General features: G+C 37.5%; 1 protein-coding gene across 1 annotated transcript in view; it reads left to right on the forward strand.

Annotated features, from left to right (window-relative positions):
* Positions 1-1637: 1637 nt before the first annotated feature.
* LOC121383781 (centrosome-associated protein 350-like) overlaps positions 1638-22683 on the forward strand; it is a 66800-nt gene continuing 45754 nt past the window's right edge. The window contains exons 1-10 of the mRNA XM_041513878.1: positions 1638-1700; positions 2650-2722; positions 3866-4435; positions 7583-7789; positions 8086-8202; positions 9009-9089; positions 10663-10767; positions 11065-11214; positions 17059-17127; positions 17777-18051. Coding sequence (XP_041369812.1) covers positions 1638-1700; positions 2650-2722; positions 3866-4435; positions 7583-7789; positions 8086-8202; positions 9009-9089; positions 10663-10767; positions 11065-11214; positions 17059-17127; positions 17777-18051 — 1710 coding nt within the window. The remainder of the gene's footprint in view (positions 1701-2649; positions 2723-3865; positions 4436-7582; positions 7790-8085; positions 8203-9008; positions 9090-10662; positions 10768-11064; positions 11215-17058; positions 17128-17776; positions 18052-22683) is intronic.

Consider the following 22683-nt stretch of genomic DNA (forward strand, 5'->3'; position numbering starts at 1 on the left):
GGGACATGGGTATATAGCGCAAGTGACAGCCGGAGTGAATCGGTTAATTAACCACCTATTCGGACCGGTACTACAGCCAGATGCGGTCATATAGCAAAAAACTGAGACGGAAATGTTCTCAATTTTGGAGTGAAAATAAATGCTTATATAATGTATGTTTGCAATGGTGTATGTTGTTAGTGCCAACAAGAACCCGTTCTATGGGCAATCTTTGCTTGAAGTTGGGCAGTTTAACATGGGTTTCAATGGCAGATGACATCTGTGTAGTGAGACCTTAAAGTTTAACGCAAACTACATGTATAAATTCTAGGTCAGTGAAAATTGATTTATAGGTGCACATATGTGTCTTCGTAACAGTACAAAAAAAAGAAAAGAAAAAAGAGAGAAATATTTTAAATTAAAATACTAAAAATAAAGTTTGTTTTGTTTAACGACACCACTAGAGCACATTGATTTGTAACCATCAGCTATTGGATTTTGACGTATAGTCTTAGAGAGGAAACCCACTACATTTTTCTATTTGTAGCAAAGGATCTTTTATATGCCCCATCCCACAGACAAGATAGCACATACCACAGCCTTTGATACCACCAGTCGTGGTGCACTGGCTGGAAAATTAAAATACTTAAATGTATTTAGCTTAACATTAATGTTTTGTATTTAGCTCCATTTTTCACAAACTATAAGTCACAGTTCAATAAAACTTGTTTTATAGTTGTTTCCATGGATTTTCATCACAATGCATGTAAAAATAATCAAAAATTAATTAATGAAACATTTTTAATTAAAATATATTTGCTTTTTGCTCAATAATGAAGTTTTGCGTTAACGTTTTGTGTTTATATATCTGTTCCTCACAAACTATAAGTCCTGCATCAATGAAACTTGGTTTATATGGACGTTCCTAACAGAGCATGTGAAAATAATTTAAACTTTAATTAACTGAACCTTTTTAACTGAAATATATTTGGTTTTTGCTTAGCTTTAAAATTTCGCATTTTGGTCCGAATGAATGAATGTTTCATGACACAAAAATACACATCACCTATTTGATGTTAAATAAAGGTTTAGAGCTGTTCCTTAAACACTATAGCTCCTACATCAATGTAACTTGGTATATAGTTGCACCTACCGATATTCATCAGAGCATTGTAAGAAGAATAAAAAATTAATTAAACAGTTTTAATTAAAATACTTATGTGTTTAGCTGAGCATTAAAGTTTTGTATTGAGCTCATTTTCACACAATCTGTAAGTCCTAGATCGATGAAAGTTGTTGTTTGATAGTTGATCCTATGAATGCTTGTGAAAAAAATTTATATAATTTTTTTAACATCTTATACATTTAACTATCAGTGACACCAAATAAGTTTATGGTAGACGAGACCTTTAATTCTGCAGAATTCTTGTTCTAATATTACATATAGCAAACTGAAGAATTGATACTTGATTTTTAGCTCACCTGGTCTAAAGGGCCATAGGATATTATATGATGCGGCATCCATTGTCCATCAACTTTTCACATTTTAGACTTCTTCTCCAGTTCCACTAAGCAGATTTTAACTAAACTTGGTTCAACTGATCCTTTCATGGCCCTGACCAAGTAGTGTTATATTTTGTGCTGTTTCAAAATCCAAGATGACCGCCCTGGCCTTTGATTGGCTGAGACATATTCAACATCTTCTCAAGTCCACCAGACAGGTTTCAACCAAACGTAGTCCAAATGATCCTCTCATGGCCCTGATCAAGTGTTGTTATTTTTCGGACCATTCCAAGTCCAAGATGGCCACCTAGGCCTCTGACTGAGACATTTATTTTACTTCTCAAGTTCCATCAGCAAATTTCAACAAAATTTAAAACAAATGATCATAACATGGACCTGAACAAGTGGTGTTATTTTTTGGGCTGATTCTAAATCCAAGATGGCCACCCTGACCTCTGATTGCCTGAAACATTTTTGACTTTTCAAGTTCCACCAAGCAGATTTCAACCAAATGTGGTCCAAATGATCTTCTCATGACCCTGCATGTGTTATTTTTGAGGCCAATTCAAAATGGCTGTCATGTTTATCCATGCAAATGATTCTCTTATGAATTGCCTTAACTAAGTGTTGTTGTCTTTTTTGAGACAATTCGAAATTTAATATGGCTGCCCTAGCCTCTGATTTGCTTAGAGAAGTTCCACAATGTAGATTTCAACCAAAGCTGATACAAATGATAATCTGATGACTGACCATCACCAGTTTACATCTTCATTTATTCTCTAATTACAGTGTATGTCATTAGTGAAATTAGAATTCACAAAAGTTTAAGACATATGCTGTAATAAAAATTGATCATTTAGTGGTTTTGGTTACAATACATACATATGCTCATCTTTATTTGTTCGTTTGCTATCTTAATGCCAAATTAGTAGTCACCAAATGACCATTTTTGTTAAATCATTATTAAAATGATTCACTTTTTAAGGTACATGTATAGTTAGTTTAATACCAGATGACATGGGCCTCTTGTTAATCATTTGTGTAAACTTTTTTTTTCTATGTGTAACTAGCATTATTTATTGCTCTGAAATGAAACTGAATTGAATGAAATAGTACAGTGATGCACATAATTCACCACCAGTGTAAATATATTGTATATTCTTACAGCCACTTTTCAAAACAGACAATGGTGTGAAGACCAAGTTGTCACAAGGCACTCGCCGAAAAGTCAGTCGATTAGGTAAGGTGGTGTTTTTGTAGTTACTGTGAGGAGTTAAAGCTTGAGTTTATATTAACTACATGTACATGTATCTATAAAAATTATGATTGGAAAGGAAAGAAATATTTCTTTAAATTCACCTCAGCATATATATATATATTTTAAAGACAGCCATTTTGTTGTGTAACATAAGCTTGCAGGCCTCTGGAAATTGGGAGAACGGTTGTTTAGTTTGCGCGTTGTTCGCACAAATTTTAATTTTGTGTCACCTATTTTTTTTCACACTAAATTTCGAATACCATTTACATGGATATAACAGATTATGCAAAAAATGAAATGGGTTACATGGATTTATTTCTGTGTAACCAATAAATGGGTCACAGATTTTCAGTTCTCGGAGGCCTGGCTTATTTTATACTTGGGGAGGGAGCGGGAGGGAGGGAGGGAGAGAGAGAGAGAGAGATAGAGGGGGGGGGGGGGCTTTGGAAGAAATAATGAAATGAGAGATTGATTGATTTTGCCACCACAGAGGCTACCATTGCCTAAAAACCAGTAAGGATTCTTTTATATGCACTTTATCACAGGCATGACAGTACATACCATAGCTGTTCATGTACTACTGTAATCTAAGGATGGACCCCACACCAAAGTACATCAAGGACAATTGAACTGTCAGCTTATAGCACCTCAAGCAATTGCTGTACCATCAAGCTACATCCCAACATTATGAATGGAGTGAGAATGAAATATGTATCTATGTACGTCTGTATGTATGTATGTATGTATCTATGTATGTATGTAGGTATGTATGTATGTATGTATCTATGTATCTATCTATGTATCTATGTATGTATGCATATATTGAATTAAGGGATTTCTTTTTGATCACCAGAATTTATTAATTATCTATATATTTTGGGATTCTGTCTCACAATCTTACACTTTTGACCCAAAATCTGGGATTTTTGTAAAACAGAATCCTTCTATATTCGCAGCCTGGTAATACACATTTCTGGGAGTGTTATTAAATATTTCAAATTTTTGTAGCGATCATACATTTTAAAGATTAATTATAACCTGTTTGACTAATGATACAATTCTGAAATAGTTATGGGGGAAACAAACAAGACATAATTTTGTGCATTATACTCTTATCTTCCTAAGATGCAAAATACACAGAAGACGAGCCCAGTAGTGCCAGATGGGTGACCTCAAAGAAAGGAATTGACAAAAAAGACCATGCTAGATCAAGAAACCGAAATGGTTACGACCACAGACTGGAATTCCAGCAGAGGCATTCACATGGGGCCAGTGCAAAACGTGTTGATTTTCTGCCAAACTTCCAACTGCGGGAGGTCAACAACGATGGAACTTACTTAGACAGTGTTAACAACCCAGTGGATTCACCTTACACCCTGTGTGGCCTGCAGTCCAAACAATTGGACAGCCATCGTGAAAAGTTTAAACATTTTGCTGGTGGTGACACTGTTGGAAATACATTCGATTTTGTTAATGGGCAAAGGACGTCTTATGGCCTTGCTCAGGTGCCCAGTTTAGGTAACTACAATGACAGTTTGCTAATGGATTCTCCAGGGAGTATGGGTTTTGAGCCAGCCATTATGGGTAGAAGAGAAGGTGATGCTGCCTCCAAAAGAGGAGCTGCTATGTTCACTGATGGAAAATGTAAATCACGACCTCTGAAGAAAAATTTAACAGATCTTCCAGAACAAAGCGGTCAGTTTTTTTTTTTTTTTTCTTTCTTTCTTTTTTATTGAATGTTTTTGAGTGTTTTTTCGTAGAGTGAAACCTGTCCCAAATTTTCTAAATTTAAAAAAGTGACCCTCTAAATACCAGATAGGTTTACACAGGTTTCACTGTATCAGGGGTGGGAATTCTAGGATCAGCTGTTTTCCTCTCATGGAACATTCCGTTTCCTCATCCTTTCCCATGAAATGTGTCAAATGGCACAGATTTTAACCTAGGATTTCAAGAATTCTCCTAGATGTCCTCTTTTTTACAGTTCACCAATTCCCACCCCTGATGTATTTGTACAATAGACTCTTTCCCACACTGAGTTTTAGTGAATTGTTGTGAGGTGGGTTTTTTTTTTACTAAGCACAGTCTTTGAATATACTGTTATAGGTGATGTTTTTTTTGTTGTCAAATAAACATGTTTAAATTTTAAACAAAACTACTGCTTTGCTTTTTTATGTCTTTTACAATGATTGTACAGAACTAATTATATCTTATTAAAATATTTCCTTTTTCAGAAATCCTTGCAAAGCTAAAAGGCAAAATTAGACAGCAACGGTTAAATCATTCTTTGTCTGGTAAGAAAATCAATAGATACCTTTTAGTGATTTACATACCAGTTTGAATCATACATACATGGAGAATAACTGGTTACTGCCTTAAGATATCGGGCTTTATCCTGTGAAAGTTAGAATGGCTACAGTCGACGACAGTCACTATTCGCACCCATGTTTTGGCTTCGTACACAATAAATACAACATATCCAAAGGTTATATTTTGATGTGCTATTTTTGACGAAAGGCACTTTTTATTTCTTTCATCTTTTAAAATTTAAGCTTAATATTTTGTCCAGAATTATGAAAAATAAAAACATACTGACCTGTAAACTGCGTTGTCAGCTCGTTATATAGATTTGTATCTTAATGTGGCGAAACATTTTAATAATACAGCTAGTTCAAGCAGCATTCGCCATTAGACCTGAACAGGACAAAGACTATATCTTATATCTTAAGGCAGTAACTGTTTGTTTTATTTATCCTACAATCCAAGAGGAATAGTCAGGAAATCACTGTCTATTCAGTATAGCAATGCTTTTACAGTATGAAGTCATACAAGATACATGAGGTCATTCTTTGTAAGACACTAGCTACATTTTGTCATGTTTAAAGGGGATTTCTAAACTCTTAATTCAGAAATAAATCTTTATCAAGACACACTGCACTGAAAAAAAGAAAAAAAAAGAAAAGAAAAGGAAACATTATTTAAGAGTATATTTATTGAAAATCTAGTCTGAAATACTGGTGTCAAGTTGGGCTTCTATTTTTGGTCAGTGACCGAAAATATAGAAATTTATCTAATCATCATATCTTGTTAATGTATATATACATGTAGTAATTGCAGGATAGATAGAGGTTATTACCAGAGGTGGGGTTTTTTGGCATCATCAATATCATATATTAGGAATAAAAATTGTATTATGTGAGCCTCTGGCAAACATAATACATTATTTTTATTCCTAATATATGATATTGATGATACTGAAACACACAAGGATAATAATCTCTTTATCATATAATCTCAAGCTTAATACAACGCGTTTTTGTAAATTGTACACGCAACTTTAATTTCAGTTGACCATTATTATATATTCAAATGATGTAAGAAGCGTCTTTTTGAATGGAAATGACGTCAGACTCGAATGACGTCATTTTGGATGTCCTTACATCAAAATAAACTAGTGCATAACGTTTTTTGTTTTCTAAACGCTGGACATCTTTCAGTGTAAAATTGCTATTGAAATGTTTTTTATTTGATAACTATGAATGCATACGTCAATTGTGGAATGTCACCCAAGTATATTTGCTTAAATGTCAGTAAACATAGTGCTGTGACTTCGATTAATTTACATCTAACTTAAAGTATGTGATCTGAAAAATATCACATACTTTGATTGCACTGAAAATGTATGATATTATATGATAAATGTACATACATCCATATTTTGTTTAATTAGCAGACCAGGCCTGGTGCTTATAAAACCTAGACTCAACTCTAAATTCTAATAGAGTCTGAGACAGTAATGTCATGACAATGCCATATAAATTTTATGCGTGTGACATCATTAGAGATTGAGTCTGGACTCTAAAAGTTTTATAAGCACTGGCCCTGCAAGTGTTGTACCCCAATACAGTTTTTTGTTTTTTAACAGTAAAGGCAACACCACATGATACTAGTGCCTTGTCTGAGAATAGCCGATACCATACCAACCAATGAAAACTTAATGTCTTGTCACACTCTTAGGGGCTATTCTCGAAAAAGCCAAACATTTGACTTCTGCTAAACTACTGCTAAGTATAAAGGCATTTAAAACACAAATGCATGTCTTGGTAAAATGGGTTTTAGCTAAAGCAAACTGATTTTCATCCACACCTGTTGGTGAGAACCTCAATTGTTATTCATGATAAAACCCGTCAAAAATACACATGTGATATCGATTTAAAGACATACCACTGATTGTTCCTAGGCCATCACAGCCATTACATCCAATGGAAAAAAGCATGATCAAAATTGATTGCTTTGTTATGTGTAGGTTAGCCTGAAACCGATTAATCTGTTACGAAAAAGTTAACTACAAGTGCAAAGGCTGTAAATAGGTTTTAATTGGAAATGACTTTTAAACTTTATTTGAAACTTGGTTTTTGAGGAACTTTAAGAAATAAAATACTACACTCTTGTCTTAGATACTATTTATCTTGCAACTTGTTTGTAAAAGTAGCCAACTTGGTTTCACTCCTTAGATACATTTTCAAACAACTTGTACGATAAATGATATCAGACGGACAATCATGTAGTATTCTCTGTTTACCTCATCACGGGGCTCGAACTTAATGATGGTATCTCCGGCAATTTCCGTCATTGAGATATAATTTGCCGTGGGTTGGGAGCATCACCAACAGCACTTCTGTGCCACTGGATTAAAATTACTGTTGTCTGTAAAACTCCTCAAAAACAGCAAAATGAATACTGTAGGCAGTTCTTAAGTTCGAGGCCAGTCATCTTTTTATTTTTGCTGAGGCAATTTTCTGACTGGCAAGGGCTGCCTTCAGGTATGTGGTATGTATTTTTCAGAGTCGAGTCGAGATGAAAGTGTGGTTGCGGCAGTGCCGGCCACAAGAGAGTGTCCTAGTGATTCCAGTCTAGATTTCAACTCGCAGTCATTCTATCACGAACCCATCCACTTGAATCAAACCACCATCAAAGAACGCATCAATGCAACAGAAAAATATCCTAAAGGTCGAAAAGTCGCTTCAGGCCCTCCCGTCCCTGTTTATAAAGGTAAAGTACTTCTAACATTGCCACACATTCTACACACATAGCAAAAATACTGTCTATAGTCCTTCCAACAGGAATCACCTTTTTTCATACTATGGAATTTACTACAAGTTGTTTATTTTCTGAACTGATTGTTTTCTAAATTGCACACAAAAATATATATATATTTTTTTGTTATTTCCAAAACACTTTTACTTTTCTTCATACCGTACTATATATTTATTAATGATTAAAATCAGATATTTTGTCTTTAATGTATTGTATCTCATACAGATATTTCATATTTGCCTGTTTTTCAGGTTTTGCTGAAGTTGACAAGAGAATGTTTCCAGCATACTGCAGTACAAGCAAGTCCAGCGTCAAGAGATCAGGCAAGAAAACGGTGACCAGTAAAGTGAAGTACAAGACGAGTGAAGGTCAGTACGGTAGTCCAGGCATTTTGTTGGCCCGAACATAGGCCCTTTCCAAAAATTTCCAAATTTTAAATTTTAGGCTAAAACTGTCCCATATATATATATCTGCAATATCCTGTTTAGGCCGAATGATAAATTCCGCTTGGCAGAGCCTCACAGGATTCCCCAGGATAAAGCAAATATCCGACGTCATTAACTAATATATATATATATATATATGTGTGTGTGGTCTGCAGGATAAAGATAATAATTAGTTAATGTTGTCTTTGATTTATTTTATCTTTATCTGGGTATCAACCAAAAAACTAAATCCGCAACTTTATGAATTTTTTTTTTTTTCATAAAAGAAATAACAGACAGTCCTTAAATGAACAAGGCTTTTGTATGTATTCCACTTGTATATTTTTAATCTTCATCTTATTTATAAATGCATCAAAGATGTAAATGATATAATTTAAATGGCAACTGTAAGGCTCACAGCTTTCATTAATTTAGGGTTTTATCCAGGCCTTCAGTGGATCTGAACATAACCCCCTTCTCAAAAGCAAATGACACTGAATATGACTGTATCTGCCATGACACTGAAAATTATTAATTTCTATGCTAAAATTCCCAAAACATATTTTAATATGTTCTAATCAATTAATTTAACAGTTCTGTACTGCATTATTCAGTGGCCTGGAATTTTTTTTCCCCACGTGTGATATATTCACATTATTTTTCTCAATCCCATCAGCTGTGGGACTCTGGTGAAAAAAATTCTGGATAAATCCCTGTCATTATTGTAACTGTACAATTTGTTTTTTCAGAACGAGATGAAACTGAAAAAGTTAAAAAAGTAACCAGAGTAATAGCCTCTGAAAACAAATCCTCAAAACAAGGTGCTAAAGGTGGGTGCTCAATTTTACACCTTAACTATCCTCAAAACAAGGTGCTAAAGGTGGGTGCTGAATTTTACATCTTAATTATCCTCAAAACAAGGTGTTAAAGGTGGGTGCTCAATTTTACACCTTAACTATCCTCAAAACAAGGTGCTGAAGGTGGGTGCTGAATTTTACAACTTAACTATACTCAAAACAAGGTGCTGAAGGTGGGTGCTGAATTTTACACCCTAACTATCCTCAAAACAAGGTGCTGAAGGTGGGTGCTGCATTTTATACCTTAACTATCCTCAAAACAAGTGCTGAAGGTGGGTGCTCAATTTTACACCTTAACTATCCTCAAAACAAGGTGCTGAAGGTGGGTGCTGAATTTTACACCTTAGCTATCCTCAAAACAAGGTGCTGAAGGTGGGTGCTGAATTTTACATCTGAACTATCCTCAAAACAAGGTGCTAAAGGTGGGTGCTGAATTTTACACCTGAACTATCCTCAAAACAAGGTGCTGAAGGTGGGTGCTGAATTTTACACCTTAATTATCCTCAAAACAAGGTGCTAAAGGTGGGTGCTGAATTTTACACCTGAACTTTCCTTGAAACAAGGTGTTAAAGGTGGGTGCTGAATTTTACACCTTAACTATTCTCGAAACAAGGTGCTAAAGGTGGGTGCTGAATTTTACACCTTAACTATCCTCAAAACAAGGTGTTAAAGGTGGGTGCTGAATTTTACACCTTAACTATCCTCAAAACAAGGTGCTGAATTTTACACATTAACTATCCTCAAAACAAGGTGCTAAAGGTGGTTGCTGAATTTTACACCTTAACTATCCTCAAAACTAGGTGTTAAAGGTAGGTGCTTCGTGAATGCATTGTTAAATAAAACATTTCTTTCTTTCAATATTTTTCTTGTGTTATTGTGCTTATGTATTTTGTATGTGTGATAATGATTGACTGGTGTATCATTTTATTACGTTACACACAATGTACATGAAATTAGAAGACTTTATAAATTATAATAATGGAGAATTGGTCTTTGCAATATTACCATTCAGGTCCCTGTCTCGCAATATATCGCAATACGCAAATTTCGACAATGTCTGTCGTTAATTATACAGTATATCAACATGCATGATGTTTGTGAAGAAGATATTGTAAGAAATGATTTGACATTAACACCACCTCATCGTATTGGATAATCACAACTTGCACATTAGACATTAAATTGACATGCAGCCCAGTTGTGAAGATGATTTTGTCAGAAATGATTTGACTTGTAAATATTGTCATTGTACAATATATCAAAATACATGCTCTTTGTGACTGTGATTTTGTAAGAAATGATTTGACTTGTAAATATTGTCATTGTACAATATATCAAAATACATGCTCTTTGTGACTGTGATTTTTTAAGAAATGATTTGACTTGTAAATATTGTCATTGTACAATATATCAAAATACATGCTCTTTGTGACTGTGATTTTGTAAGAAATGATTTGACTTGTAGATATTATCATTGTACAATATATCAACATTCATGTTCTTTGTGACAGTGAAATTGTAAGAAATGATTTGACATATATTGTAGATATTATCACCACCTCATCGTGGCGGGTTGGACAGGAACTGGTGCGTCAGAAGTTGGGACCAGCAAGAACCAAGACACAGCCAATGAAGATGGATTTTAACCACGGTATATATATTTTTTATTATACACATCCTCGGTGAGGCAGTTTGGCCGTTATCTTGATCCATTAAGCTTGATATGTTTATAGCTGTTTTGTTGGTGTTGATATGTTAAATTCATGACTTTAATGACATTATTTTGTATATTGCATTGTGTTAAATGTTTAATTGTTGCCCAGAAAGTGACAAAACTATAACACACATACTGCTTGAAGTAAGTCTGTATGATCTTTTAGAGTTAACTGTGTACTGTGAATGTAAAGCTTAGAGTTGTGGTTAACTGAGTTCTGGGTGAATATTTCAGAAGAGACTGAAGCTAGAGATTCGCAGAAGCCTGATGGAGCTGCTAGTGATCCTCCAGATAGTGCCGGCACGTTTGGAATTAATCCTGCAGATGCTAAAAATATTTCTGAAGAAAGCAGAAAGATATTACTTGACTTGCAGCTTGACCACAGTAAGTAATTCTGTTCCTAAATACAAGGTACATTCCTGTCTGTGAAATTATTCTACAATGAATAATACTACTGTATATAACCAATGAATAATACTACTGTATATAACCAATGAATAATACTACTGTATATAACCAGTGAATAATACTACTGTATATAACCAGTGTATATAACCAGTGAATAAACTACTGTATATAACCAGTGTATATAACCAGTGAATAATACTACTGTATATAACCAGTGTATATAACCAGTGAATAATACTACTGTATATAACCAGTGTATATAACCAGTGAATAATACTACTGTATATAACCAATGAATAATACTACTGTATATAACCAATGAATAATACTACTGTATATAACCAGTGTATATAACCAGTGAATAAACTACTGTATATAACCAGTGAATAATACTACTGTATATAACCAGTGAATAATACTACTGTATATAACCAGTGAATAATACTACTGTATATAACCAGTGTATATAACCAGTGAATAATACTACTGTATATAACCAGTGTATATAACCAGTGAATAATACTACTGTATATAACCAGTGAATAATACTACTGTATATAACCAATGAATAATATTACTGTATATAACCAGTGAATAATACTACTGTATTTAACCAGTGAATAATACTACTGTATATAACCAGTGAATAATACTACTGTATATAACCAGTGAATAATACTACTGTATATAACCAGTGAATAATTCTACTGTATATAACCAGTGTATATAACCAGTGAATAATACTACTGTATATAACCAGTGTATATAACCAGTGAATAATACTACTGTATATAACCAGTGAATAATACTACTGTATATAACCAGTGAATAATACTACTGTATATAACCAGTGAATAATACTACTGTATATAACCAGTGAATAATACTACTGTATATAACCAGTGTATATAACCAGTGAATAATACTACTGTATATAACCAATGAATAATACTACTGTATATAACCAATGAATAATATTATTGTATATAACCAACATTCATTATAATTTAATGTCATCCCTTGGTCCAACTGTAGCAATGCAAGTTTGTTAAATTTTTACTTGTAGTGGTATAGAAGACATTACTTATAGTGGTACTTTATCTTATTGAGCATTATTATTTAAAACAAAAACAAAAATTCTAAATAAAATATGAACTTTTAGTGTCATTATTAGTAAGTATGTTTCAAATTTAATTATAAGGATTGTCTGTTATTTATTTTACTTTCATCTGGGTATAAAACACACACAAAATCTGCAAACGTATGCGTGAACGGCTTCGCTGATTCACACAGTTTGTGGATAATTTGTTTTGTTCATATCCTGATGAACATAAAAGAAATACCAGACAATCCTTAAAGGAGACCGGACACCAAAAGACATGTAGTGTGTAATGGATTAAGTTAGTGTCAAAGACCGCATTACTCTAACGCCCGGCTTGCTGTGAGGCACCGGTCAGCTGCGCGTCTTAGGTTTGGGGTAAAAACAGAAGTGGGCGGGATTATGCATAGATCTGAACGAAAGCGAGGCAATATGTCATCGGTGAGTGTTACCAAGCAATACCGGTACCCGTGTTGATTCTTTGGTTGTGCCTTTTAGTCATCTTTCTTTTTCTTTTTCTTTTTTTGTCTCCAGGTTTATCGGAAATTTAATTTACAAGATAATTAGTGTTATTATATACTGTCGACTTAATTATATGATGGTTAACTGCGCAGGTTATGGTACATTTACAATGTGAAAATTAAAACAAGTATGTACTTAAGATATACATTAAATAAAGGTATTGCAATTTGTTCACATACGAATATTTAAACTTCACATTTATTTACCTATAATTACCAAATTAATTTTCACTGACAGCCCATAACGACTCCATACTAACGTCTCTTGATCTAGTTGGTTTGTTAACCTCATAACAAAACACCTTCAAAACGTGAATTATTAACGTTAGTTAACACTGTTTATAATTATAGTCAGTTCAGTATATTGTCATTAAAATTAAAATGCTAACACTTCGGCAAGAACAACATATGTACTCTGGCCAGCAGGAATGATAGTTAATTAGTTTTAAAGCTAATGTCGATTATTAAAGCATAATAAAATTTTACTTTTCAATGCTTTCTGTATGTCATATTAAAAATACTCTACACCAAATAATTGTTTTAATACCTACCCTGGGTTTCTGCTAGAGGGTAAACTTACATGTATGTACTAACAAATCTCAGAAATTAATGTATATATATAATGTTTTATTTTTTCGATGGATTATAGTAACATAATTGCTGTTTAAAATTTATAAAAGTGCATGAAATAAAATGTTCAATAAAAAACATTTCAAACCTATAACCACCCAATATACTCCTTTGAATATATTTAGTTTTTACAGGCCTGAAGGAATGACTTTGGGAGGTGGGGGGGGGGGAGCGCACTGACGGACCGGGTATAAACTCTACATCGTGGGGGGACACCCCTTCTTCTCTCCCCTCCCTCCCTCTTCCCCCCCCCCCCCCCCCGGTTCCTATGGGCCTGTTTTATTACGTACCCTCAAATTATTTTCTGGCAGAAAACCTGGTACCTTTGACAGAAGTTGAAACAATTGGTCGTCTAATTTTTGACTGTTACCATAAAATAATATAATTAATCACTTTTGGCATCTAGCAATTTAAAGCAAAATTAACAATAGTTACCACATGGAATAAGCATTATATATTATTTTGTTTTACCTGTAATATATTTTACTTGTAATATATTTTCATCAGGACTTCCTTCTTCCTCCATGAATGATTAAAGAAAATAACACTGGATATATTGTAATTATTTTTATTTTATTCCAATATATAACAAATGTGTTTTATGTCAGTATGTGGAGCAAACTACCTGAAACAGTTGGCTTGAAATCATGATTACAAAATCCTAAAGATAAAAGGAACTAGTTCCTAACCTCACCCTCTACATATTATCTACGTCTGTACAGGCCTGTAGGAACGATATTTGAAGTGCGTGGGGGAGGGGGGGAGGGGGAATAGAGTCTCTAGTGAGGGATACAAACTAGATTTTTATCTTTATATCATCTTTATTTATGCAGAGTAGTAAAAATTTAAAACATACATTTTCATCCTAGAGTGTGTGATGGAGAACAAGCCCCTAGGCCCGCCCCTCCCCAGTTCCTACGGGCCTGTTGTATTTTATATTAATAAATGCAAAGACCACATAATAATATTGTCGATAAGACATATTAGTTGTAAAGTGATTGTCAGTATGTGGCAACAGTATAATATTTTCCAACATTTCTGTGTTTCTGTACCCGGCTGTGGACAGTTTCGGCAGACTGGTAACACATTTTCTTAATAATTAAAAATACACGGTTTAACCAAACACATTAAAACTTGAAGGATAACTAGTTAAGAGAACAAAGTTTTTTGTTAAATTATTATATCTTGCTTTGGTGAGGAGGGGACGCTTTTTGCAAATTTGTGAAATCGGCCTATGGACATTGACGTGTCATATTTACATCTATGCTGAACAAGATTTATGATGAAATATTATTACGTTTGGTGTTCTTTTATTCTAATTAGGTCCATTTGCTTCAGTTTACATTAAAAATGTCATAACAAATTATGTTTAAAAAAATGCTTGTATGCTAGTCTATGACCGTGTGGCTTCCTCGTCTTCGTCGGCAGTTGATTCATATGAATTTTCATCTAAGACAACATTTCCAGGATTAGGGACACAGTCTTTGATAAGTGGTTCAAACTGATACGGTTTGATGCCATTAGCACAAGCTGGACACAATTCTTCGTCACTTGAATCACTAAGTTCGTCCATGCTGCTTGGTAGTTTCTTCAGTTTTCTTCTCATCGATGACGTCATGGGTCTAGCTCATCAATTGTCGACAGTTTCCGGCAAACATAGGAGATTGGCGAAAAAAGCCCCCAACCAAGACTGGCACGCTGAACTTGGTCATTAAGGGGAGCGTGGTAGTTGCATGTTGTGGTTTATGACGGCAAACAAATTCATTACGCCATATATATAAATAACTAAAACATTTGATTAATGTAAGACACAGAAGAATTGATTTGAAATGTTGGCTTGTATTCAGGTATTTCAACTTTGTAGAATGTGTACAGTTCATTATTAGGCCTACTCAGATTTGTTCCTACATAAATAAAGAATATTATTGACATGTGTGAAATACTCTTGATATATACTGAACAAAAAAAGAAACTTCCAATTTGTACATATAGTATTTGTTGTGTTAAAGAATTCATTGTGTAATGAAATTATATAGGTAGTATTAGCCTTGAGCTGTATTATCAGGATTCATGAATTATATTGATTATTTTTGCACTGTTAATTGTCGACAACGTGAAATTCAATTTGCACATGCATGCATGGTTCGACATGTCCCGTGTAGTATTTGATCAATTTGTTTTACTTGTCTTATTGACATTGTTGTCAAGTGAACGAAAACGCTTCAAAATTTGTAAAAAAATTAAAGTTTTTTTTACATTGTAGCATTTTTAGTATGCCAAGAATACCCAATAATTTACGCGAACGGGCGATTGGCATGCTTGATGCTGGCATGTCGACAGAAGACGTTGCAAGGCATGTTGGGAGTTCTAGTCGAGCGATACGAAATCTTCGCGTAAGATTTCGAACGACTGGAAGCACCAACGACTTGCCACCTCGTGGACGTCCGCGTGTTACAACACGTGGTCAAGACCGTTATATCATGAACACACATTTGTGCAATCGATTCCAAACTGCCACTGCTACTGCTGCTAACACACCTGGGCTTCATAATAACTGAATCAGTGGGCAAACTGTTCGTAATTGTCTGCGGGAGAACAGTTTACATGCACGACGTCCTTACGTCGGATGCGTTTTAATGCAACGTCATCGTCTAAATCGTCTTAATTGGGTACGTGTACACACTTGTTGGATACGGCGACGCTGGAATACCGTTCTTTTTTCGGATGAATCCCGATTTTCTTTACAACGTGGTGATGGCAGGGTGCGCATCTACCATTGGAGAAATGAACGCTATGCTGACTGTTGTGTTCTTGAACGAGATCGTTTCGGGGGTGGGGTTCTGTCATGGTCTGGGTAGCCATTGCCCATGGTTATTGTTCACCACTAGTCGACATTGATGGCAATTTAAATGACCAACGTTACCGCGATGACATTCTCGCTCATCACGTCATTCCTCTGTTCCATAACAACGCCAACATCTCGATTTTTCAGCATGATAATGCCACCTCTCGTACAGCTAGAGACACTGTAAATTTTCTTAGGACAAATAACATTGATTGCATTGATGACTGGCCCACTATCTGATTCTCAATCCCATCGAGCATGCCTGAGATAGTCTGGACAGACGATTGAGGCGTCATCCCAACCCACCCGCTAACGTCAACGAACTTTGTCAAGCGCTCATTCAGGAATGGAACAATATTCCACAGGCAGAAATCAACACTTTAGTCAATTCTATGCACCTACGATGCACTGCAGTGGTCAATTCAAGAGGTGGTCATACCAGTTATTAAGTGGGTGTTTTTATTTTTAACCCCTACCACACTTGGTCAAAATTTCTCCCAGTTTCTGTTAACCTATGGCCATGATTTTTGTACCAAACGATGCATCATGGAACACTCTTTAAACACATATATAACAATTATTCCCCCGGTTATGTTCAAGCAAAGTTAGCGGAAGTTTCTTATTTTGTTCAGTATATATAATAATTGCCCTGGGCCACATTGAACTGGTCTTGGGGAAGTGATGGGGCAGTGAGAGTGGGGTCTGATTAATTTTCACTTTTCCAGAGACCGATGAGTTGAAGAAACCAGAGAGAAAAAGACTTACTGTCAAGAGGAAAGCTCCCAGGCAGACAGGTGTGTGTATATATAGAGAATAACTATAGTTTGTCCCATCCTCCTACGAAATGCTTTTTTTTTGTAAATAATTTATTTCAGTTTGGTTTGTTTAAGAAGAAAAGTAAAAGTGTTTTGGAAATAACAAAAAAGTACTATTTGTGTGTGCAGTTTAGAAAACAGTCGGCTCAGAAATAAATTCCATATTATAAAAAAAGGCGTTTCTTGTGGGATGGACTATAGCTAATGATCAAGAATTTCAATTTTATCCTGTGAAGATAAGAATGGGAATTTCCATTTGGCCTGAACACGATAAAGCCAATATCCTACGTCATTAACTCATTATAATTTTTATCCTGCAATCCATCAAACATTAAGCAAAAAACCCCTATTATTTCTGTTATTTTACCTACATTGTACGATAACTTAGAAGTCAAATGCCGTTGATATTGATGCCTAACAATTGATTTTTCTTAAATAATAACCCCATACCGGGTAATATTAATCAATCCAGGACCAGTTTTTAAATGCATATCGCAAGGGTTCAAAAATATACCAAGCATGTATATTCATTCAACCAGGAAGCATGTACTCTTTTGTAATTCTGTATCCAGGATTTTTTTTTTTTAAATAGGTCTATTAATGACATCCTTAATAACTGACATTTCAGAGTGTGACAAAATGCAGCTGTGCGCAAAGCACCATTCGAACAATGACCAGATAAAGAAGTACATAGCCAAACAGAGGGCTGAGCGGGTACGACGTCAGCGCGAGGAGAAGCGGGCCCAGCAGGTGGCCAATCAGAAACGCAAGCAGCAGCTGGACGAACTGAGGAAGATATCGAGTACGGCTGTCAAGAAAACGTCCAGACACAGAGTGACCGCGGACGAACCCAGTAAGAAACACATTGACCACGGGCTGAAGGAAGACCATGCAAAAACACCAGTAAGTAAAGTTGAAAGTTAAAGTTTGTTTTGTTTAACGTTTGGCAAATTAAATGTATTTCTTGTCATTGTTGGGTTTGCATTTTATGGCTTTAATATTTTTTGTACTTTTTTCTTACTTTTTTCTTACGATGTGGTAATCAGATCATCTTTTAAATTGCATATCTCTGTGCTCATAAATATGATACCAGAGCAAGATATAAAAAACAGTGGAATGTATTACAAAATGAAAACAATCTGGTGTTGGATTTAGACTAATGCTCCCTACGTTCATTTTGAAAAATTGTCTAACAGTTAAATGAATTGATTTATGTTTTAAAATACATCTGCGAAGTCACAGTATTGTCTCAACACTCCATTATTTTTCAGTAATGGAGAGATGAAACCCTACTTAATTAACCCACCAAAATCATTGGTGTTAAACTCCATACTAACATATATTCACATAAAATTATTATTTAGTGGTGTATTTTAAGTATGGGAATATCCTCATAACTCTCCATTCCTGAAAAATATTGGGACTCGGCCCTAGTGGGCCTCGTCTCCGTTAGTTTTCAGGAATGGAGAGTTACCCTTTACTTCACTATTCAGAATATGACATACAAGCCAGCATGTCTTTACCATTCTAGTTATTACCTACAAACCTTCCTTAAAATAAAACTGTAAATTATTTTAATCAAAATGATATGCAGTTTATTAAAGGTGAACTTAAATTGTAATTAACTGATTAAGTTACTTTGTTAACTAACTGTTTACGTGTGTGTATTGAGAGTATTTATTAAGTTACTTTGTCAAGTAACTTTTCTTTTCACATTACCTGTCCTCAAACAAGGGCACCTCCCCCCTACGCAAGTGGTCTGGTCCGAACATCCCAATAGCCAATGGGATGGCCTAAATTCTTCTACTGCATACTGCTCTCTAGTTCCGGTCACATGACTGTAACTTCCTTCTTTTTCTCTTCGCTAAAGGGTCTGGACGTCCTTTTGCTTGGCTCTGTTTGGAGTCAAAATTTATTTTATAAGACCTTTGGTTTTGTATTCGTGTTGGGTGAAATGTTTTTCACCTTCATTTTCGTTAGCTTTCGTATGTCTTTCGCGTATTTCGCTTGACTTTCCAAGCGTTTAATTACATGAAATGTTTATGTTGTCGTGTCGGACACCATTTACAAAATGGCGTCTTTATTTACCGGCTTTGTGTTTGTGTTCACAGATTGAAAAATTATTATTATCATGTCTGATAATGTTCAGCGACTAGTTCGAGCGTGTTTACGCTGCAAGAAGTTCACTGCCGGGGCGACCCTCACGACTTATGTCCGGGTTGTCGTGTTCCGTGTGGCCTCACTTCAAGATGCGACCTTTGTTCGGGGTTGTCTGATGTCGAGTTCGCGGCTTACCTGAAGGTGGTGTCAGCGAGGACCAAGAAAGTGGAATCTTCGCCTTCGATTGCTGACTCCATGGCGGAAGTGTTACGTTCCATTCTACCGACCATGCTCAAAGAAACAACGGCATCAGTGGCGACCTTACCCAAACCGGCGGTTTCGGGGTCAGGTCTGGTTCCAGTCCCCTCTTCAGGGGGTGCGGCTTCTTCACCTCCACCGATACCTAAGACTTCGGATGACAGGCCTGCGGTCTCTACGCAGCCCTCTAAGAAGCCGGCTCATGCAGATAGACGTTCCACGGACTCCAAGGTTCACCGATCTTCGGCGGGGAAGTCATCTTCGGCGCATCGGAGCTGGGACCGTAGCCGTTCCCCATGACCTGCATGGCTCCCTACGGGTTCCATGGATCGTCAGCGCCGACCTTCGATTGATGTGACTTCCAGGGCCTCCGAGGGTTCTTGACGGGATCGTCCACGGTCCGGTTCACCGGCGGCTTCCATTTCGGCAGATCGATTGGCCTGTGCTCGAGTGCTCCGGGACTTTGGGGATGCAGCGCCTACAGCGGTTTCTGTCATTGATGAGCCTGACTGTACTAACCATATGACTATGAGGGATTGCTTGGCGGCCGTTTATGACATGTTGCCGTCCTTGCCACATCCACCAACGCCGGCCAAGAAGGGACCGACACCGATGATAGCGACTGATGTCCCTCCGGAAGATGTGGTTATCCGTTCATTGGCAGCCGGTACACTCATATCCAACGTGGCGACAAATTTAGACCGCACCTTTAAAGAGACAGCGTCCTTTGTCGCCTTCCCGTCTTGGAATCACCGTATGTATCCGGTGTTTGACATGCCATTTAAAGATGGGGCTCCGTCTTTGGATGAAGATGTTCACCGTCTTGGGAAGTCGTCAACTGTGGATTTGACGGACAAACAGGTCCAAGCCATGGATATTACCCAGAGACGTTGCTTGTTTGTGTTGTCTTACTTGGACTTTTTCCTTGCTGTGATGGCCACCCAGGCAAAAGATGCACGGTGCTACGTGCTGTTTCAACAATCAGCGCAGATGCTGGCTTTCCTGACGTCTTCGGTTACCTCTATGTCATCGATGTTGATGCAGTACCATCGCCAGGCTTATCTGAAAAAGTCAACCTTGGATTTCCAGCATAAGAAGGAGCTGTTAGCTCAATCGTGGTCCGCAACAAAGCTGTTTGCAGGCAAGATTTCTGATGTGGTTAAGACCAATGATAAAGACCAGCAGTCGACAGCAACTGTCAAAGCTTTACAACTTATTTCGACGTTGGAATCCACGAAGCGAAAGTCTACGTTCACTGCACAACCACCATCTAAGTGCTGGAGAGGTTCCTTTCGAGGTCAACCTTCTCGGTGGTTTCCGGACAGACGACCATCCGGACCTCCCGCTCGGACCCAGGGGAAGCCTGGCCGACGTTGACGCCAGCCAACCAATCTTGGACTGCTCAGATTGTCTCGACCTACGCCCGCCCCTGATTTTGAACCAGAACAACGACTCTGTTTTGACGCTTCCGGTGTGCAACACACCGGTCAAAATATCCATGGTCGGAAGTCGACTTCGCCGTTATTGGTGAAACTGGGAGACACTTTGCCAAGATCCGTTTGTCACGTCGATCTTGAAGACAGGGTATCATCTGCAATTGTCTTCCATCCCTCCATTGACCACTTCACCTCGAGAACCGCAGCATTCCGTATCACAAGTCACGGTCCCGCAGGAGTCCGTCAACAAACTGGTGGAGAAGGGAGCCATTCGCAGCATTTCGGAAGCAAGCCTAACACCCGGCTTTTGCTTGGACATCTTCCTCATGCCGAAGAAAGATTCACCGGAGCTGCGAATGATCCACAACTTGGCGTTTTTCAACGACCACTACCTGCTTCCTCCTCCGTCCTTCAAGATGTTAACGTTGCGAGATGTCCTTGCCGTGATCAAACCGGGGATTGGCTTGCCTCGCTAGATCTCAAGGACGCCTACCTTCATGTTCCGATGCATGCCGATTGTCATCGCTACCTCCAGTTCGTGCTACAGGGTCGGCATTACGAATGGACAGTCCTGCCCTTTGGGATATCCATAGCGCCATGGCTGTTCACCAGAATCACGACTCCGATGTCCCGCTTCCTGCATCGCAGAGGTATATCCTTTTACCCATACCTCGACGATTGCCTGATGAAGTGCCAGAGCAAGACAGGACTTACTGCACATGTTGCCTTCATCATGGATTTTCTCAAGCATCTGGGTTGGATTATCAACATCGGCAAATCTCGACTGGCTCCCACGCAGTCTACAGTTCATAGGCGCTTGGCTTCGACCCGACCTGGGTCTCGTTCAAGTCCCTCTAGACCGTTGGGAGAAGATCCAGACCATGATTGCCATAGCCCTCACCGCTCCAATGACCTTCCACGGTTGGCAGAGTCTCCTGGGTCTCCTCACTTCCGCCCAGGATTTGACACTCAGAGGTTGTCTCCAGTTGCGGCGCTTGCAGATGTTTCTCAACCCGTTTGTTTGTTTCAACAATCCGGACTTGATCATCTCGCTCCCGAACAATCTACGCTCCAGCCTGCAGTGGTGGCAGCTCCGATCGAACATCTTAGACGGTGTCTCTATGCGGCCCTTCCTAGCCACTCATCACCTGTTCGTCGATGCGTCACTGGAAGGTTGGGGAGCCCATCTCAGCAACCAGACTACTTCAGGGCTGTGGTCTCCCGGTGAACTCGGACTCCACATCAACCTGCTAGAGTTGTTGGCAGTCTACTAAGCTATCCTTCATTGGCGACAGATGTTGACAGGGGCCTCTCTCATGGTGGCCACAGACAGTACCACCGTGGCGGCTTATATTAACCGTCAGGGCGGAACCCACTCCAGCAGTCTGCTGCAGTTGACTTATCGTCTCTACAAGCTGGTCGACGAGATTCCGCTGCAACTTTGGTCTCGCCATATTCCAGGGGTTTACAATGTACTAGCCGACATGCTGTCTCGGCTGTCATCTCCACAGCCGACAGAATGGTTGCTCCATCCTGAAGCGTTTCGATGGGTTTGCGACAGACTTTGGACACCAAACATTGATCTCTTCGCCACATGATTCAACCATCAGCTGAGGGTTTATGTGTCTCCGGTGCCAGATCCCGAAGCTCTGGATCTCGACGCCTTGGCCATCAGCTGGGAACAGATGGACACGTACGCTTTTCCTCTACCAATCCTCCTTCCAAGGGTGCTTCAGAGGTT

The sequence above is a fragment of the Gigantopelta aegis genome, chromosome 10, assembly GCF_016097555.1.
Source record: "Gigantopelta aegis isolate Gae_Host chromosome 10, Gae_host_genome, whole genome shotgun sequence".
Lineage (NCBI taxonomy): Eukaryota > Metazoa > Mollusca > Gastropoda > Neomphalida > Peltospiridae > Gigantopelta > Gigantopelta aegis.